At 36.0% G+C, this 18,945-nt stretch overlaps 1 protein-coding gene across 13 annotated transcripts in view; it reads left to right on the forward strand.

Annotated features, from left to right (window-relative positions):
- Positions 1 to 18,945, forward strand: part of CADPS (calcium dependent secretion activator) — a 571,423-nt gene that overhangs the window by 369,140 nt on the left and 183,338 nt on the right. For all 13 annotated transcript variants that reach the window (XM_060202988.1, XM_060202982.1, XM_060202989.1 and 10 more), the window contains exons 11-12: positions 1,178 to 1,390; positions 15,904 to 16,040. In XM_060202988.1, coding sequence (XP_060058971.1) covers positions 1,178 to 1,390; positions 15,904 to 16,040 — 350 coding nt within the window. The remainder of the gene's footprint in view (positions 1 to 1,177; positions 1,391 to 15,903; positions 16,041 to 18,945) is intronic.

Consider the following 18,945-nt stretch of genomic DNA (forward strand, 5'->3'; position numbering starts at 1 on the left):
TTCCCTCTCAATTTCTCTCTGCATAACCAAAATAATTAATATAAATATTTTGAAATATATTTAAAAATGATGACAGGCTCCACCACAGACACACTAAAACAGAAGTTGCATTTTTATAGGCAAACCAGGAAATGCACATACAGTTGTTTTTTTCACATATGTTCTTCAGTTCAGAGACTCTCTACCACTTGCTATTGTAGAGAGAACACTAGAAGAAGTGGGGTGTGGGAGAATCAAGAGAATAGCATGCTTATAGGAGAATGTTTTCCAACTAGCAGGACAAAAGAAAGGAACTAGAACTAGAGCCAGACTCAGTACATCCCTCAGTATAGTTCCACTATGGGCCCAAATGCATATCGGATTTCTTCTTTTGTAATGGGATAGAATTCTACACGCAGAAATCATAATACTTCACACCAAGTAAGGTGGTTGAGTATGAATTTTATTTAAGCCTACTCAGCTAGGGTCCAGCCCAGGGAAAACTCATGCAGGAGCTGCCTAAGGACTGAAGGCCTTAGCACAGTCACAAGCATCTTTTTATACCTTTTGCAGCATATGCCAGCATTGGTTACATACAATATTTTGTACAGTTTCCAAGACTTGGCTCGTTTACCTGAAATCTAATGACTGGGGGGCTTTTAAGCTTGCACCACATCTTGGTCCAAAAACAGCTTGTTTTCTCAGAAACAAACATCCTACATTACTGAAAGCAGTGGGGTTTACAGAAGGGGAAAGTTAGCATTGTTCCTGCTCTAGGTCTGGTTAATTTTTAACCGTCCTATTGGTGTCTGACTACCATTCTGGTTGATCTCTGAACTATGCCAGCAATTATGCCTATACCCATTTTTCCCTTGGTTATACCCATACCCATTTTTAACCCTCACACCTTTTCTAGTACTCATTTGTTTGTTTTTATTTTGTTTCTACCAGAGCACCGCTCAGCTCTGATTTATGGTAATGTTGGGAACTGAACCTGAGGCCTTGAAACCTTGCTCACGAAAGCCTTTTGAATAATCTTTATGCTATTTCTACAGCCCTCAGACTTCTTCTAGAGTCTGAAAAGTCATTTTGCTTCTCTCTGACCCAAGGAAAAGCAGCATCAACTGCCTTTTCCAGGACTCATTCTGCCAAGAACATTGTAGTTCAGCTTAATTGTTTTCATTCTCTCTGATCCTAGGTTTGGAGGGTGGCCGAGCCTTTTTCAATGCAGTCAAAGAAGGAGACACCGTGATATTTGCAAGCGATGATGAGCAAGATCGCATTCTATGGGTCCAAGCCATGTACCGGGCTACTGGGCAGTCACACAAGCCTGTACCCCCGACCCAGGTCCAGAAACTCAATGCCAAGGGAGGGAATGTGCCCCAGCTGGATGCCCCCATCTCCCAATTTTGTAAGTAAATATGCCATTTGTTAAAATATAACTTTGTAAGGGAAATGTTCCCATGTGAAATTAGAAAACCAAGGGCTATTTTTTGTTTTGTTTTGTTTTGTTTTTACTAAGGATTCATAAAGTCATGTTTGCTAGAAGAAAAGAGAATGACTTCAGGAGGAGGAAAGATGGGGCGAAATTATTAGATGAAAGTAATTTTAAAGTGCAATACTTGACCTTGACTTCCCCTATACATCCCTCCCCCAAGGATATTTTCAGTAGATGTTTATCTCTCTGGTGAGAGTTTGGCATTTATAGCCAAACATGTATTTTTGGAATTCTTCAGATATATATTATGAGTATCCTTGCCCCATTTCTTTTTATTAAAACTAATTTTAAAAAAGGACTTGATTTGAAATAAGTTTAAATCTGTAACTTAGAACCATTTAAAATTAAATGTTGGCATTATCACATGCAGTGGAAGAAAAAACCGCAAATAAACTTGGTACCTAAAATTCCATTCTGAACAAAAATACCAAGACCTAAAAATGAAATTATTTTATTACTCTCCTCTTTACCTCTGCATTTTATTTTGGATAGAGGCAGAGAGAATGAAAAAGATCACAGCATAAAAGCTTCCTTCAGTGTGGTGGAGGCTGGGCTCAAATCTGGGCTGAGCATATGACAAAACAACATGCTATCCAAGTGAGCTATTTTACTGACCCTCTGCATACTTTTAATTTCTACCCCTCTGCCATCCATTCTTGCTATCGAAGATGGTTTTTATCTTCCGTCAGCTGGTACACAGGTTAAAATGGAAGCTAGTCTTATACTTGGAGATGTTTATTTAAAACAAAGAAACTTGAAACAAAACATGCCAGATAAATTACTTCATTTTAGTTACAAAAGTATATGACCTTCAAGGCAATTTGGGAGAACTTAGGTATAAATCATTATGAACAGTAGTTATGATATTTGTTACTTTTACCTTGCAACTCACTCATTCAGTAGAACTGAGCAAGTGTCTGGGTGAGGAGACATGCTAATGAGGAAGGCAGCCTCTGCCATCATAGATCCTACTAGAGGAGTCTAAACACCAAACGGTTCAACAAGTCATGGTTTTGGATGGTTTCAGACACTGAAAAATACCAAAAAAGAACATTATGCAATGATGACTGAGAATATGGGATGTTAGGCAAATGATCTGAATGACCTACATGATAGAAAGTCAGCCTCAATATCTGTGGAAAGAGAATTACAGAAGAAAAGAAACTAAGTGCAAAAACCCCAACACCTTTAACTAGACCTTTAATAGTCCTGAACACGGTCTTGCCTCTATTTCTCTTAAAGAAAGTAACATATGTGTAAAATAATCCTATAGCTATAGAAAACAATAGAGACAAATTCTTCTTTCCCTGGATTCTACTACCATGCTTTTTTTTTTTTTTCCTTTTGGTCTAATAAGACTATATATTTAAACCTTCTAGAACCTTTGCTAATGGGGAAAAACCAATTTTGAATGACAAGCAAAAGTACTCTCAAGTGTTCCTTCCTAGGAATCCTGCTAAATACTAATAGTTTCCTAAAGAAAGATATATTCTTTTGTGAAATGTTGTACATAACCATCGTATCATGGTGGGTCAGCATACAGAAAACTCTGAAAGAATGCAGAAGAGTTTGAAGTAGGACTTGAGACAACTAGAGAGCCCTTCTACCTATAACCACCAAGGTCTCTTCTCTTTTTCTCTTACATTTGTGGACCTTGGTTTTGTTCAAGAAGTGAAAAGAAAAAAGGTAATGAAGTGTAAAGAGAGAAGGTAGCATGTCCTCCTAAAGATTTAGTCATTCATTGAGATAAAATGTGCCCAATATTTATTTAGTTAGAAAAACAGCTATGCAATGGAATCCCTTCTTTTACCTTGTCTGGAAGATTCCTTTTTAAATAAATTTGCTAATCACACTTTTGTCATAACACCCTGTAATAGAATTAGCCATGTAATGAAGGGTGGGTGGGGGTAGTTGGAGGCCAAGTATAATACCATCCAAATCAACCTCATAAAACATGTATCTCAGGTGATATTTGGAAAATACTGCTCTTATTTCCAAATAATCTCTATTTCTTTTAGATCATTTCACCTTACATTAAGTGTCTTTGTCCTACCATCTACCTAGATTAAGAAATTAGCCCTTGTAGGAGTCAGGCAGTAGCGCAGCGGGTTAAGCGTACGTGGCGCAAAGCGCAAGGACCAGCATAAGGATCCCGGTTCAAGCCCCCGCCTCCCCACCTGCAGGGGAGTCGCTTCACAAGCAGTGAAGCAGGTCTGTAGGTGTCTCTCTTTCTCTCCCCCTCTGTCTTCCCCTCCTCTCTCCATTTCTCTCTGTCCTATCTAACAATGACGACATCAACAACAAAAATAAAAAAAATAACAAGAGCAACAAAAGGGAAAATAAATATATATATAAAAAGAAATTAACCCTTGTTTAGTGATTAGCCCCATTTTTTTTCTTCACCAGTTTAGAAAAGATGAAGGTCATCAGGAGTGAAATAGAAGAGAGGTCAGATCTAATTTTAAAAAGAAGATGACTGGTATAGTCTGCTAAAGAGGGGATGGATGGGTCTTCTTGGAACAGATGAAGATGCTCTTGCTGTAGATTTGTCTCAGTGGATAGCATTAAGTTATCTATGAAATTAAAACTAATCATTAGACATAAACAGGGAGAGTCAATTGAGTACACTCAAGCTTGATGTACATCATTACCCTGACTTAAGCAACTTTTATTAAATGGAGTATCAAAAACAAAATCTTACAGGTTAGAATTTAGGGGGTAAGTAGTATTCTAGAGAGATGGGCAGCAGATGAGGGAGTATGACAGACAATTCAAGCCTATGGGACTTATCTGTTCCTGCTGTAGAGCCAACTTCTCTTTTGTTGCCTTAATCTCTGCCTAGGAGGAGAGGTTCTCCAGAGAGTGAGAAGCCCTACCACACTTAGCAGGTTCTGCAAGAACAAGGACACCACTTTTAGCCATGTGAATTGTATACTGCAGAAGTCACCTTTCACATTAATGAGAATGGGAATGGCATCTATTGAGTTGTGCATTGCCCACTCTGCACAACTAGACACCATACCTCAGAAATAAATGATAATCCTTCTCAGGTCTTCAGTTCAGTAGTGCTAGACACAGTAGTTTCTGGATTACTTTACAATCTGTGAAATAGAGCCTCTATACTGTTACAAATTCGTTTGCTAATTCTAGCACAAAAAGGAAACAAAAAACCTGAGATCAAAGTACTAAAAACTGGGACTTGTGTGCTCATAATTTAGAAACTACCAGGAGAAACCAGTCAGAATGTAACTAACCTGATCTTCATCACCTAATTATTTGCAGTTCGTAGCATGTAAAAGCTATGAAAAAAATATCAAAAAAGAAACAAAGAATTTTATGTTCTGTGGTAGTAATGAATAGTTATATATAATAACCCCTGCAAGTGGCTGAGGAAGGGTAGTAATAACCTGTTTTATCAAATTCTGCCACAGAGTGGTGGTTCAGTCAAAATTACATCATAGTTGAATTTAACAGGTTAAATTTAAACATCATTATTAAACAAATTAGATCTTATATATGGAAAGCATAAAGACTCATTGTTGATTCATGCTTAGCATCTATGTTTGCCCACAGCTTTCTTGGTTTTAGCACTGAAAGTCCTGGACAACCCTACTGTAGAGCGTATCTACATATATTTGTCACAGCATAGTTACAAATAACAAACTTTGATCCTTCACTTATCAGTCTATATGTTAAGGTGATTTAATTAAACCACCTCACAAACATTAACTCAATCACTGACTTTCTAACTACCAAAAAGAATTTTAAAAAATCAAGTATTGCATTTTAAAAAGGTTTCCTTGGCTTCCAAAAGGTAAGGGTCATTGTTAAATACCTAATTCTGTACACATCTCCTTAAATCCTATTTTTTGTTCAAAGTATATGGCACTCTTGCAAGTGAATAATTTTTAAGAACAACAGCTTTTCATTGAATTAACTTGGAAATCAATTAGTATTTACATAGCAAAGGAAAACTATAAATAAATGAGGGACTTAGTGAAGGGGGAGGAGGAGAAAAATAAACACTCCAGTCTTATCATGTCGCTGTCTGCTCAAGGGAAACTTGAGAATGGAACATTTTACAGTTTGGAAAACGGGAATAATTGTGAGTCTATTTGGTGGTTTTTCTGAATTCAATTTAATAGTCCTCTGGGTGCAGTTTTTATGTTTTGCAATTTCAAAATGAAAAGACACGTCTAAGAAAGAGTGGAGTGGAGTATTTCTATGAAATTGTAAACACCAGGAAAAAAATAGATCCTGCTATTCATTAGTTTGTATGTGACTCTACAAATATTTTGGGGAGGGTACCCCCAACTTTTAGATCTTTTTTGTCCTTTTATAGTTTCTTTCTTTCTTTTATTTTTTTGATGTTGTTGTTGACTCAATTCTTTATACTTATTTTAGTTAAAATGTGAAGTGATTAATTCAGTGCCAAGCTAAACAATTTTTTAAACAGATACTTGAAATTTTTCACTTTTTTACTACTGATGTTGTTTATCTTGGAAATGATGTCCAAATTTCCAGTTGAGTGTTGCCACAATTTATAGTGCCAAGTGGCCTCTTATTGAAACACCTGATCCCTGTCAAATCTGTTGTTAGAGAAACAGCAAAAATTGGTACCTCCATTTTCCTTTGGAGAAGGACAAGGAGTATTTTAAGCTTTGCACTTTGGTCAATAATTATTTGATACGTCTCTTACAACGAGTCTCATTTTAATGTCTTTCTCAACAAGCAATTGTGAACTACATTATTGATTCCCCCAACTTGAGTATTTTGAGAATGGTTCTGTTTTTTCTACCACTTGAACAGTCTTTAACAATTAGGGGAAAAGGGTCTTGGTTACTATTGGTTTGGGAGGGTTGATTTTTGTTTTGTTTTGTTTTGTTTTGTTTTGTTTAAGTTTTCTTGTTCAATCTTTGCTCGAACCCAAAAACTTTAGCTGCTAGGTTAGAACTCCTGTCTGCTTTCCTGAGCCTTGTTGCTAGTCTTTATGTTATTCTGGTTTGTTCCTTCTTACCCTGCTAACTTCTAGCTGGACTGAAGGGTAAGTGTTCCCCTATAGCTAGCACAGCTCAGATAATCAGACTAGATTATCTGACACCTGCAATGTGCTTCCTCCCTTTCCTCTTAAATCTTCCTCATGTCTAGACCTTGTAGTAAAACTTTTCATGTTAATTTTCCTGACCTTAGGTTTGAAATGTAAGCTTCCATACTGAAACTAGGATGCATGTGATGTGTGCATAATTGCCTCCTCTCCTTGGCTTTCATATTGGCATCAAATGATCCTCTGAGTAAAGCCAGCCATTAGCATCTCCTAATTTTTTTCATTCCAAGAATATTAATTAACATCACAACGAAATGGCAAATAATGCCTTTATTTCATAGAACTCATAGCTACCTGACTGCTTAATGCCTGAAAACAGATCATTTTGCACTCTAATAATGTGTTGTTTTTCCTTTCTTATTCCAAAGATTAGAATGGTCAGCTTACCAATGGTGTGGTAACCATGGATACCTTAACAAATAGGAAGGTGGAGTAGGAAACCCAAAGGCGTTAACTGAGCAAGACTTCAAGAAATTACAGAATACAATTACTAAAGCAAATGTGTTATTTGAACACTTAAAGAATCCATTCTACCTGACTTGAGTGTATGCTCCAAAGGAAAGCCCACAGAGGATTAATTAAGATGTGGAACTACCACACAAAAAAAGCAAAAACTTAAGGATGTGTTTGAGTCCTTGTAGCTTACTCACAAAAGCTTCAGATTCACAGTCTTACAGTCTACCCTCTCCAAAGCAGTGACAAAAATAAGGTTTCAGTGCCACTTGTATTAATTTTTCTAAAAATATATCTGTAAGAGCAAACAGGAACTTTTAAACTGAGGGAAAATTCTCTTCACTATTTGAGTTACTAAAAAGAGAGTTTATAATTTTTCTATTCATGTAGAAAAAAGCTGACCATTAAAAAATTGTCGAGGGCAGACTTAATATTAGAGGGAGCTAGAGAAATTAGTCAAGAGAGCAGGCAAATATGTACTTGAATATTAGGAATGCTAATAGAAGTCTTAGGCCATATCATTTCTCTGAATCATTTAATAATAGTCCTTTCTTCTAATTCTTTTTGGTTTTGTTTCTTTAATTTGCTTTCATCCCTCCCTCACCCCCCCTTTTTTTCTTTTATTTTGCATAAATGTCCCCCTGGCTAGCAGACAGATTTTTTTCACCACTCCAAGCAGATACTTAATCTAACATTATTTTCTTTTGAATGTCTGATGAGGCATTTCTAAAAGCTTGCCATAGATTGTGAACTTACTGGGAACTTAGGAATTTGCTATACATGTTTTAAATAATGAAAGAATGGCTGAATAGATGATTGAATGAATTTTGTTCTGAGTGAATTTACATGTGTTTGCACAATGCACTGCTATTCTAATAGATTTCCAAAATAGTCGTTTTCCTTAATTCCTTGCTATAGATCTATCTCTTGAAATTTTTGTAGTATCTTGTATTGTCAACTTGCAATTGCTGCATTATAGGAATGCAATATCAAATAATTAATTTAGTATTACTTAGTTCTCATGACCCAAAACCACATCATCAGTCACTTCCCTTTTTGATTAAGATAATTTTTTTAAAAGAGCAGACTTCCACATAAGGTTAAAAATTTTCCAAATACTATGATATAATCTAGATGTATCATACTAAATGAAGGGTTTTTGTTGTTGTTAACACTGTACACACACTTAGCATATTGTTCATTTACAGTAAGAGACATTATTAACTAGTCTAGAAAATTTAGGAGCCAGGTAGTGGTGCACCTGGTTAAGCACATGTGCTACAATGTGCAAGGACCTGGGTTTGAGACCCCAGTCCCCACCTGCAAGGTGAAAGCTTTGCAAGTGGTGAAGCAGGGCTGCAGGTGTCTCTCTGTCTTTCTTCCTATCTATTATTCCTTTCCTTTTCAATTTATAGCTGTCTCTGTCCAATAGATAAATAAAGATAATTTTTTTAAGTTTTTTAAAAAGAAAATTTATTATTATGTTGTAGAGGTTATGAAATCACCACATATTCTAAATTCATTGAAAATATAATAACTATAGCAGGGAGGCAGATAAATCACTTTGTTGTCTCTTTTCAGATCATTGGCAAAATCTATTATGATCTTTACTCAAAGTAACTGTCTTATAAAGAATTATAAAAATTAACATTAAGGAAAATGTCATGTTTACCCACCGTAAAAGTACTGCTACTGTCATAGTTGTTATGAATTCTGTATTTCTGCAAAATGCAATGTATCCTCTGATGACTTCTGAAGACATTTGCTCTTGGCCATAAAGTTAGTTGTATTTTGTCAAAGGAACTATGAAGAAATTCAGTTGTTTCTCAGGGGCAGCAGACTTGACAGGACCAAGCTTTTGCTTGCTCAGGCAGGACATAACAGCTTGGTTGCTCTATCATACCAAGGAAAAAAATCTTCCAGAAAAGTCCACAAACAGCCAGCTGCCATCAATCATTCTCATTTCTTTATTCCGTGTCTTCTGATGATGTTGACTACTGTCATTGTTCGTTATTGTCCAAAACATACATTTGCTCTTGTACTGTCAAGCAGATATGACAAGTACACATTTTTCATGTAAGAAAGATACAGTCACCTTTTAATTTGCAGTTTCTGTTCACAATGACTTTAAAATTGTTAGCTATTTCTCTTGCTTCTAGCATCCATCGAGAATAACAACTGTGCTCTAAATTTCAATAGTAAAACATCCACCTCTAGAAGCTACTATAGAAAGGAGTTCCTCTCAGATAATTTATTAGTTATATACTCCTAACTATTTCTAGCAGCATAATTTATTTTTCTCAAGTTATAAAAGTTCCAGGATGCCATATTATAAAATAGAGATTTCATCTTTGTCATCATTTTGTTGGCTATAAAGTAGTAGGAGAGGCCTGATAAAATTGAATACTCTTTCATTTCCCCCAAGAAAATTTCATTTACTTGGTAAACCTTATTGCAAATTCATTTAGAACATTATAAAATTTATTTATTTAGGATAGTGACAGAAACTAAGAAGGGAGAGATAGAGAGACAGAGAGACACCTACCTCACTGCTCCACTGCTCATGAAGCTTTCCCCCTGGAGGTGGGAACCGGAAACTTGAACCTGGGTCTTTACACATTGTCACATGTCTGCTCTACCAGGTGCTCCACTGCCCTGTCCCATAAAATATTTGTATCTGAAATAGAATTACACAATAAGAGATGACTAATTAGACAAGAGATCATGGAAAACATTGTGATATTTTTTAAAAAAAAAAAAAGGTAAAAGACATCAAACATGAAATAAATGAAGTCAATAAAATAGCTCTCCAGTGTGCTGTTCTACCATGTTCACAACCCAGGTTCAAGCCTGCCCCCTACCCATTTAAGGAAACATCAGTTTACTTGCTCTATCTCTTTATCTCCCTCTCTCTCTCCCTTATTCCCCTTTCTCCTCCTCCCCCCACTCCCTCTCTCTCTTCCTCTCCCTTTCTGGCTCTATCTAAAAAACAAGGGGGCCAGGCAATGGCTCACTCAGTTAAGAGCATATAGTACAAAGCTCAAGGACCCACACAGGGATCCCAGATTCAAGCCCCCACTCTCCACCTGCCAGGGGGAAGCTTCACAAGTGGTGAAGTAGGTCTGTAGGTGTCTATCTTTCTCTCTCTCCCTCTCTATCTCCCCATCCTTTCTCAGTTTCTCTATCTCCTGTCCAATAATATGGAAAAACAAACAAACAAAACCATAAATCCTAGGGTGGTCAAATACAGACATCACCTAAATTTTAAAGTTAATTATTAAGACATAGAACTCTACAAGAGCATTATTTCAGAAACTAGTACTTTCTTAATATTCCTTGAATACTAAACCAAAGTAAACTTGAGGTAAAAGGTTTCATTAGTTCCCTTTTACAAATGTCCCTGCCTTCCTAAGTCTATGTTTCCATCAATATGTTACTACTGGTTGTGTTTTAAACATCTCAATGTAGTTTAGATACCAGTATAACTAAATTTTAATCAGATGTTAGTTTCCTGTGTTCATGCTAAAAAAAGGATTTCAAAATCTTTACAAAAGTAAACCCCAGAAGTAGGACAAGTAACATTGCTTGGAAGGTTAGTTATATCCCAGAAGTAGAGTCTATAAAACACAGTCCCTTTTCAGAACATGCAGTATACTTGCAGATAAATCAGGGCTTGGCAACTCTACAGCTAGGCCTGCAAAAGGCAAAAGGTTGCAGTCAGGTTCTAAATGCAGTTAGTTCTTTATTTTAAAAAATGTTAATAGGAAAAATATATAAATGCATCTATCAAAGCTAAAAATAATTCAACATCATTGGCATTTTTTTTTAAACTAGGGCACTGCTCTGCTCTGATTTATCGTGATGTTGGGGATTGAACCTGGGACTTTTGATGCTACAGGCATGACAGCTCTTTGCATAACCATTATGCTATTTCCCCAGCCCATCATTGGTATTTTAAGCAGCCACTTTACTATCATAATTCTACTTTGCTCAACATAATATTCAAATTCATTTTCATTCTCTTGACATGCCAAATATTGGTGAAGGAAGCAATCCCAAGGTGTTCTGAATAAAGGAGTTGAGTGTCTCATACTTTTGCTCTGGGCTGTTTTCCTCCTGTGAATGTCAACATTAGAGTTTTCTTTTTGCTTTAATCAATCAATTCCAATTGTTTGTATAAGAAAAAAAATGAAGTTGCAAGGAGCATTTATATTTTAATGTGTAGCACTGTAGAACAGACTGGAACAGTACAAGAATGACTATATGGTGTTGCTTGGGAAGTACCCACAAGTTCTTTGAAACAGAATTTAGAACAGCTGGACCACTGCACTGTTTTATTTTAAAACCAACAACATATGTAATGCATATGGTCCTAGACATGTATGGAGACACAGGCAGACAATCTGAATGGTATCCAAAGACACCTGCACCTAGAATTCTGTTTCCTTCTATAATTTTTTTCTCCTAAGAACACATGTTCCCACTTTTGGATTTGCAAGATGCCATCTGAATCCCCATGTGTGTGACTCCTTAATAAAGTCAATGGGAAGTTTCCTGGGATGGAGGTGTCAGAGTAACTCAATTAATAAACACCTCCTAAGAACCTGACTCCTTTGGAAGCTGGCAGAAAAAATAACAGATCACAAACTTACCCTCAAGGATTCTACCAGGAATTAAGGGGTGTGTGTGTGTGTGTGTATGTGTGTGTGTGTGTGTACTTACCACAGAAGAAATAGAATATACCCCAGCAAAAACACAGAAATAAAGTATAGGTATTGAGTATACAGGGACAGAAAGAATGAAAGGACTGCCAGCTTCCTGAAAACAATTGATAATTTAAGAAGCAACCTGTAACTGACATTAGCTATAAATTTAGAGATCTCCTTGACTCTTTAAGAACATTGGGAGAGGGAGTCGGGCTGTAGCACAGCAGGTAAAGCACAGGTGGTGCAAAGCGCAAGGACCAGCATCAGGATCCCGGTTTGAGCCCCGCAGTTCCCCACCTGCTGGGGAGTCGCTTCACAGGCAGTGAAGCAGGTCTGCAGATGTCTATCTTTCTCTCCCCCTCTGTCTTCCTCTCCTCTCTCCACTCCATTTCTCTCTGTCCTATTCAACAACAACGACATCAATAATGACTACAACAATAAAACAGCAAGGGCAACAAAAGGGAATGAATAAATAAATATTTTTAAAAAAGGATTCACTTCTATTTTAATTTAAAAAAAAAAAAAAGAACATTGGGGGAAAAAACTGCCTTTGAGAGCACTAAAAAGCCTGTCCTCTATACTATTTCTTTCACAACTTGACCAACCCTGAGTAAATGATAATTTTGTGTAGCAAAATCTAAGGGCTATTCATTTTACTTGTGGCATTTCCCATCATGATAAGCTCCATCCCACATGTATAGATGTTGTACAAGGAACTGAAAAAGGATAACTAAGCTTTTCTGAATACACACAGTTTGCCAGGTACTCAGGTGCTGTACAGATACTTCTCATCAGATCATTTCAACAATGCTCTGAGGGTAAACTCACACACTATCTTTATTTTACAAATGAAGAAAGTAAGACACCAAAATACTTATCAACCTGCCTGAGAGCACATAAGTCCAAATGTCAGAGCCAGTCTCAAATTCAGGCTTTATGATGCATTAAGCCATTGTACTTTACCACTTGCTATCCTAGTGTCCATCAAATGAACTATTACCATTGAATTTAGTTTGCTGACATTCCATAAAATAAAAAGATAGGAAATATTTGTTTAAAATGTTTATTTTGATGAAATTTATTATTTTAGCATATATATTGTGTGTCATGTTATATCATTTTTATTTGTGGTAGTAATATAACAGAAAAAAAAACCCAATTCCTTGCTTAGATGGAGCATAAAAACGAGATCCCTTCCACTGACACCTTAAAATTATATTCCTGGCCTTTTCTGATTGTAGTAAATTCAGTGAAACTCAAAGAGTTCATGGGAGTCAGCCATCCTGTGGTTGTGTTGTTGGAATCATTAATATAATAAGCCTAATTCTGACTAGATGATGATTCTGTGAAAACAAAATCCAGGGGCGGTTCCTTTTACTTGTTTGAATTTCCCACTGCAATAAGCACCATCTCACAAACATATAAGACTTGCAAGGGACCTTAAGGATCATTAAAATGACAGGAACTACAGAAAGGGGACTAAAAGGTCAGCTCAATTTACACACAAGGAAATGCAGACTCACAAACAGGTTAACAGTGTAGCCAGCATCCCATAGCTATTTTAAAATGGAGCTCAAATTAGATTCCCAAACTCCTATTTATCCTACTTGAATTCTACAAAACCCCTTGCTTATTCTACATGAGGATCGAAGCAAAGTAAAAGATAAAGGAAGGTAAAGGGTATTTTTGTGCTGACAGTTACTTTCTAACAAGGAAAATGGGCTGATTTTAAGCATATTTTTTCTGTAAGCTTGCTTGAAAATGTAAGTAAAACTGAAATTGTTCTCAGGCTTTCTGTATGCCAAAATAAGCATGGTAGATCTATACTGTGGTGGACAGGGAAAGCAGGAGCCAATTTTTATCTAGTTCTCTGAGGGGGAACCAAGTCATATTTTCAGGTCTATTCCTGAGAAGGCAGCAGGGAAAAAGAGATCTTCTCAGAGTTCTCAAAAGGTTCAACAAGTAAAGAATAAGAGAGTTTAAATATATATTGTTTTCTTTTTAGCAGCTACCAAAGATCCCCCCGACCCCCAGCTAAATAACCGATTGAACAATTATAATTCAAGAGCAATGAAATAGCAGAGCCAAATTGGCAAAGGAAGATACTGACCAATTTGTCAGCTTGCAGCCACTTCTGAGAAATCTGAGAGCAAGAGTACTATCCAGAATGCTTCAGCTATCTGTTAAAACTGGGAGGCACAGGAGTGAGGCTCTTTGTGAGGATGAAACAGGTTAAGCAATGTGTGTACCCCACTAGTGATTTTCTTCAAAATGAACTAGATCTGGAACTGACAGGCTAGAGATGAGAAGGTAGACTCTGTCCTAAGGGGTGGGAGAAGCAGGAGCCATTTTGCCAAAAGAGACATAAAGTTAGAGCTGGTTTAAGATGCTCACACACACACACACACACACACACACACACACACACACACACACACACACATCACACCCCAGAGAATGACCTTCTCCACAGCACCAACTTCTCAGCCACCTTTTTAAATAATCACCCTGAGTCAAAAAAGAAATGTGGCTTGTACACAAAACAAAAGAATCTCATAGATAAAACACCTAAGCTCAAATTGAAAGCATTCTCCAGAAGAGAGATCTGAGGCAATTAAGATGGCAACAAGAATTATATCAAGTTCTCTAATATAATTATTGTTCAAGTGATTTCCCTTCCAGAAGCTCGTGTTTTGTCATCCTAATCGCGATTTGGCTATTAAAACACACATTCTTCAACTTGCCTTCTGGAAACTGTCGCTTCTGTGTGTCCTGGGCATAAACAGCTCATCTTGTTCACTGACCACTTGCTTCTTCAATAAGAAAACGAATGAGTATTTTTAAAATCTAATAATAAAAAATGTTAAATCTCACATACCCTGCATTTAGATATGAATGGTACGTAAAATCATTAATAACATGAAGAGAAACCATCCTCTTAAAATCACACTGCTACTGCAATCCAAGTTTTCAGTCATATCAAGCAAGGGAGCAAAAATAACGGCCGGAATGATGACCACATATAAAGATATTATTCTGACACCCTCTCAAGTCAGAAATTGATTTTCCCATGTCATGAATGTATCATTGGTCCCTGGCAAGTTCCCGTATCCCAGAACAATACTGCGAACAATGGGATGGATCAACTCTTCTTTTTATTTAATATAAGAATCTTCTCCTTCACAGGTTGCATATTAAGAGAGTGAATAATTATAGGAGGGAGTGAGCCAATTTCTTTAATGTGCAGGACCTTCATTCCTATATCTTTAGGATTTGCTTGGTCTCACAGTTGTATTCTCTGAATTTTTTTTTTTTGATTGAGTATAGAGTATTTTAGTTACACATATTGAGATTAATTAGTTAGCCCTTAGGAGGTTTTGCCTACAGCCTTCACCCTGTAAGGAAAAGTGTGAATACATTGAGACTATTAATTCACAATAAATGGCAGATCATAGCCCTTGCCGAGCAAATTTGTTTGTCTCTTTTATAAGCTTTGCTAACTGAGTAAGCACACTACAAGGCATTGTCCTTGGCTATCACCATCTATAAATTTCCATATAATGTATTCTCCAGATTTCAATGAACATCTTTTGTTATTATTATTATTTTATTATTATTTTGGAGGGTGGGGACCCAAACCTTTTGTGAAACCAAATTGGCAATGGGGATTGAAAGGGAAGGATACCAACATTATCACTTTACTGGAAATAAGTATAACCCTTTTTTCCAGATAATCCCAATATTGTAGAGAAATTGCTCTAGACATAACCACTGGAATGGCAGAATCTATTATTAAAAACTGTAAAAGCGAAATAGGCTTTTATAAGCAAAGATCCGATCTGCTTTCAGTGTTTGGTGAAATGCAGGCGAAGTTATGGTGGTATGCTTAGTTTTAAAGAACAACATAAATGCACAGGAGTTGTGATCATTTGATAAACATGTTGATGCCAATATATTTTTGCCTAAATGCAATAAATTCACCAATAAGTGATGCAAGTTGACAATGGGTGGTTAAAAAGGATATCTTGGGGATGTTGGTGGGAGGCAATAGGAAAACAGCTAGCATTTGTAATGCCTAGTGAATTCCTGTGTATTTGAATAGTCAAATAAAATATGATGTGTTTCTCTAAATTGTGTCTCTTTCCACATGTATAAATGAACAGACGCAGATAGAGCTCAAAAACATGGCATGGATGAATTTATCTCTTCCAACCCTTGTAACTTTGACCACGCTTCCCTCTTTGAGATGGTGCAACGCCTTACTTTGGATCACAGACTTAATGATTCTTATTCTTGCCTGGCAAGTATATTCTTTGGTCTACAACAATTTAAACATGATAGAATTAAAAAAAAAAAAAAGAATTTCTCTACCTTTATGTCAGAAGTTCATTTCTTCATACCTGAGCCCCTTTAGCAGTTATAAATATATGCTTGATTTCCTGAGTTGAGATAGTTTTACTTACGAAAGAAAGGAGACAGAGCAGGAGGAAGTTAGTTATCAGTAGAGACGATCCAATTTCCCAGTTACTGTATCTTAGCTTCCCCCTTTTCAGCTGCTACATGAGAAATATTCCCAAGAGGGTAATCGGGTTTGGCACCTGCTTGTGAGAAACTTGTAAAAATCACCTCGGTTTCTTGGAGTTTAAGATCTCCCTTCCTCCCCACTCCAGATTATAAGACCTGGTGCTCCAGTCTCAGAAATCTCTTCATTTTTTTTAGATTAAAATAATTTGTAAACAAATTGGCTACATTTCACTTTTCCTAAGCAAAAGTGGTTTGGGCTTTTTCGTTTACTTCATATTATTCAAAGAATTTTTTCACCCCTTAGAGAATTTTTATGGCTCTTTAAACATTTGGAAGTTCGATTATCCAGCATTTCTTGAAATTCTGTCTTAAGCCTAGGTTTAAATAATTTGAATCCAAAGGACCATTATTCTAGCTTTACTGGATTTCTGAAGATATTTGGGGGCTTTATATTATTAAACTTAGAAGGCTAAAATCCAATTTATTTCCTTCCACAAACCACAAATTGTTGCTTCATTTCTAAAGATTAATGTATTAATCCCACTTTAAGGGAGAGAAAGGTGAGAAGTGATGAAATAACTTTACATTGAGAAGAGTCCTCATCACATACTCCAGACACTAATGCAAGTAGATCTGTATATTGTTAGTGTTACATAATTAACTAGAGTTAAAATATTGATATTAACATAAATATAATACAATTTTGTTTCCTCTCTAAATGGCATGACTAAATCTTGAATATACTCTAACTGGTTTTTATTTTTAAGTTTCCTTTTTTCTTTTTTTATACCAGGAAGCAAAATATCAAAAGGAGTAGGCAAAATAGTCTTAAAAGCAGAAGCAGGGTTACATAGAAAAATTTATTAAGCTGTGTGTCACAAAAGATTCTTTGATTATCTCAGGTTTCAAATGACTTCATCAGAAGAATGTAATCTTTGCCAAATTGGAAAGGAACACATCATTTTGACTTAAAAAAAAACTTACCTTCCATTGCGAAGCAATTTTTCTCCAATTTGTTTCCTATGATTATGTGATTGAGCATTTAAATAATTATAAATTGCATTTTTTTAACTTACAAGTGTATATCTCTTAATTTAAATAATTTCCTTTTATGTACAGTTCCTGTTTATGGAGGAATCTTGGAATCTTTTGGATTTGTATTATTTTCAGAACTTCTTTCACATAATTTTTTAAAGCATTTTTCTTTTTCACTAAGAAATTTATCACTAAGGAGAGTTAGTAAATGCTATCTAAAAAATTTAACCAGAAATTGAATTTTGAAACTTAGTTCCTTTTAATCATGAATCAACTTTAAAATATAGCTCAAATATAAAAATAATTGTGAATAGTATAAAATAATTTTCTTCCTCATTTGTATACCTGTATCTACTAATCATCATCCAAAAATTTCAGAAAATAACACAATTAAAAGAGTCTTTTCTCTTGCATCTATATACTCCATTTTCTCATTATTACAATCTTTTTTTTTTTTTTTAGTTAGTTTTGGAGACCGACCAGCAGGGATACATAAATTTTTCTGTGTCTTCGACTGAGTTCCTAATTGATATTTCTTCAACTCTTTTCAAAGCAGCTATTTTGGCATCTACAAAAGACTTGGTGTCATCTGAGTCGTAGAAAATATATTTTAATCTTTCACAGCAGTGTTGTTTCTAAGATTTAGCATTTGGGGTAGCAGATGGAGTGGCAAAGAAGTTGCCTATAGGGGCAGCCCACTGCCTCGACTACTCTCCCGCCCTCTGCAGTAACTTATCATTTGAAATAGGAAAGATGCCGTCTTTCGTTGGATGCATTGCTGAGCTGCATGTTGTCAATTGAAGATTCCCCAGATAACCAATATGAGATAATTATTGCAGAGGCTTCTTTGGCTATACTTTTGTGGCTTCTACCTGCCTTCCAATCACTTTGTCCTTTTGCCTCTTCTCTTCTCTCCCAAGATGAAGTAAAAGTCAAAAGATGACTCGGGGAATGCCTCTAAAATAAGATTAAGACTTTTTAATATCTACAATAGCCTAAATCCCCGGCTTACACTAAATGCTACCTAATTGACTTTATTTATTGCTTCACAAAAGCATGGATGCCAAAGGGAGTAATTTGATTTTTGGCTTGCCTGTGGTGACCTTAAATGGCCTTTCTATTTTCCTAAGTACACAGGGAGACAGTAATTTTCTGTCCCATCATGCTCCATCCAGGTTCTCTTTTACAGCAAAAATTTGTCCGGTGCTTCAGGAAGCAAATAAGAATAAAATAAACAAAAGAAAACAAATAATTGCCAATGAAAGGAATTAAAATACCAAACCAGAACAAGTAAAGCCCCCCTAAATTTTATCAAACCATATCTGGTTCACAACCTAAAAACTTAGTCATGTTACTTACTCTCTTTTGAAAGTTGTGTTGTTATTATTATTAGCTTTATATTGAATTTTGTTCCTTGAGACTTAATGGCTTTATAAATACATGTATCAATCCTGATATTCCTCAATGCTCCAGAGTAGAAAGAAAATGGAGAACTTGGGGGTAAAACAGAGCTGGGTTTGAGTGCTGTTTCTATTATGTATTATCTGTATGCTGCTTCTCAGCCTTACCAGCCCTCATTTCCTTTCCCTCATCTATGAAGTGAAGATAAACCTGCCCAGTCTACTTCAAAAATTTGTCACTAGTCA

Source organism: Erinaceus europaeus, chromosome 12, assembly GCF_950295315.1.
Source record: "Erinaceus europaeus chromosome 12, mEriEur2.1, whole genome shotgun sequence".
Classification (NCBI taxonomy): domain Eukaryota; kingdom Metazoa; phylum Chordata; class Mammalia; order Eulipotyphla; family Erinaceidae; genus Erinaceus; species Erinaceus europaeus.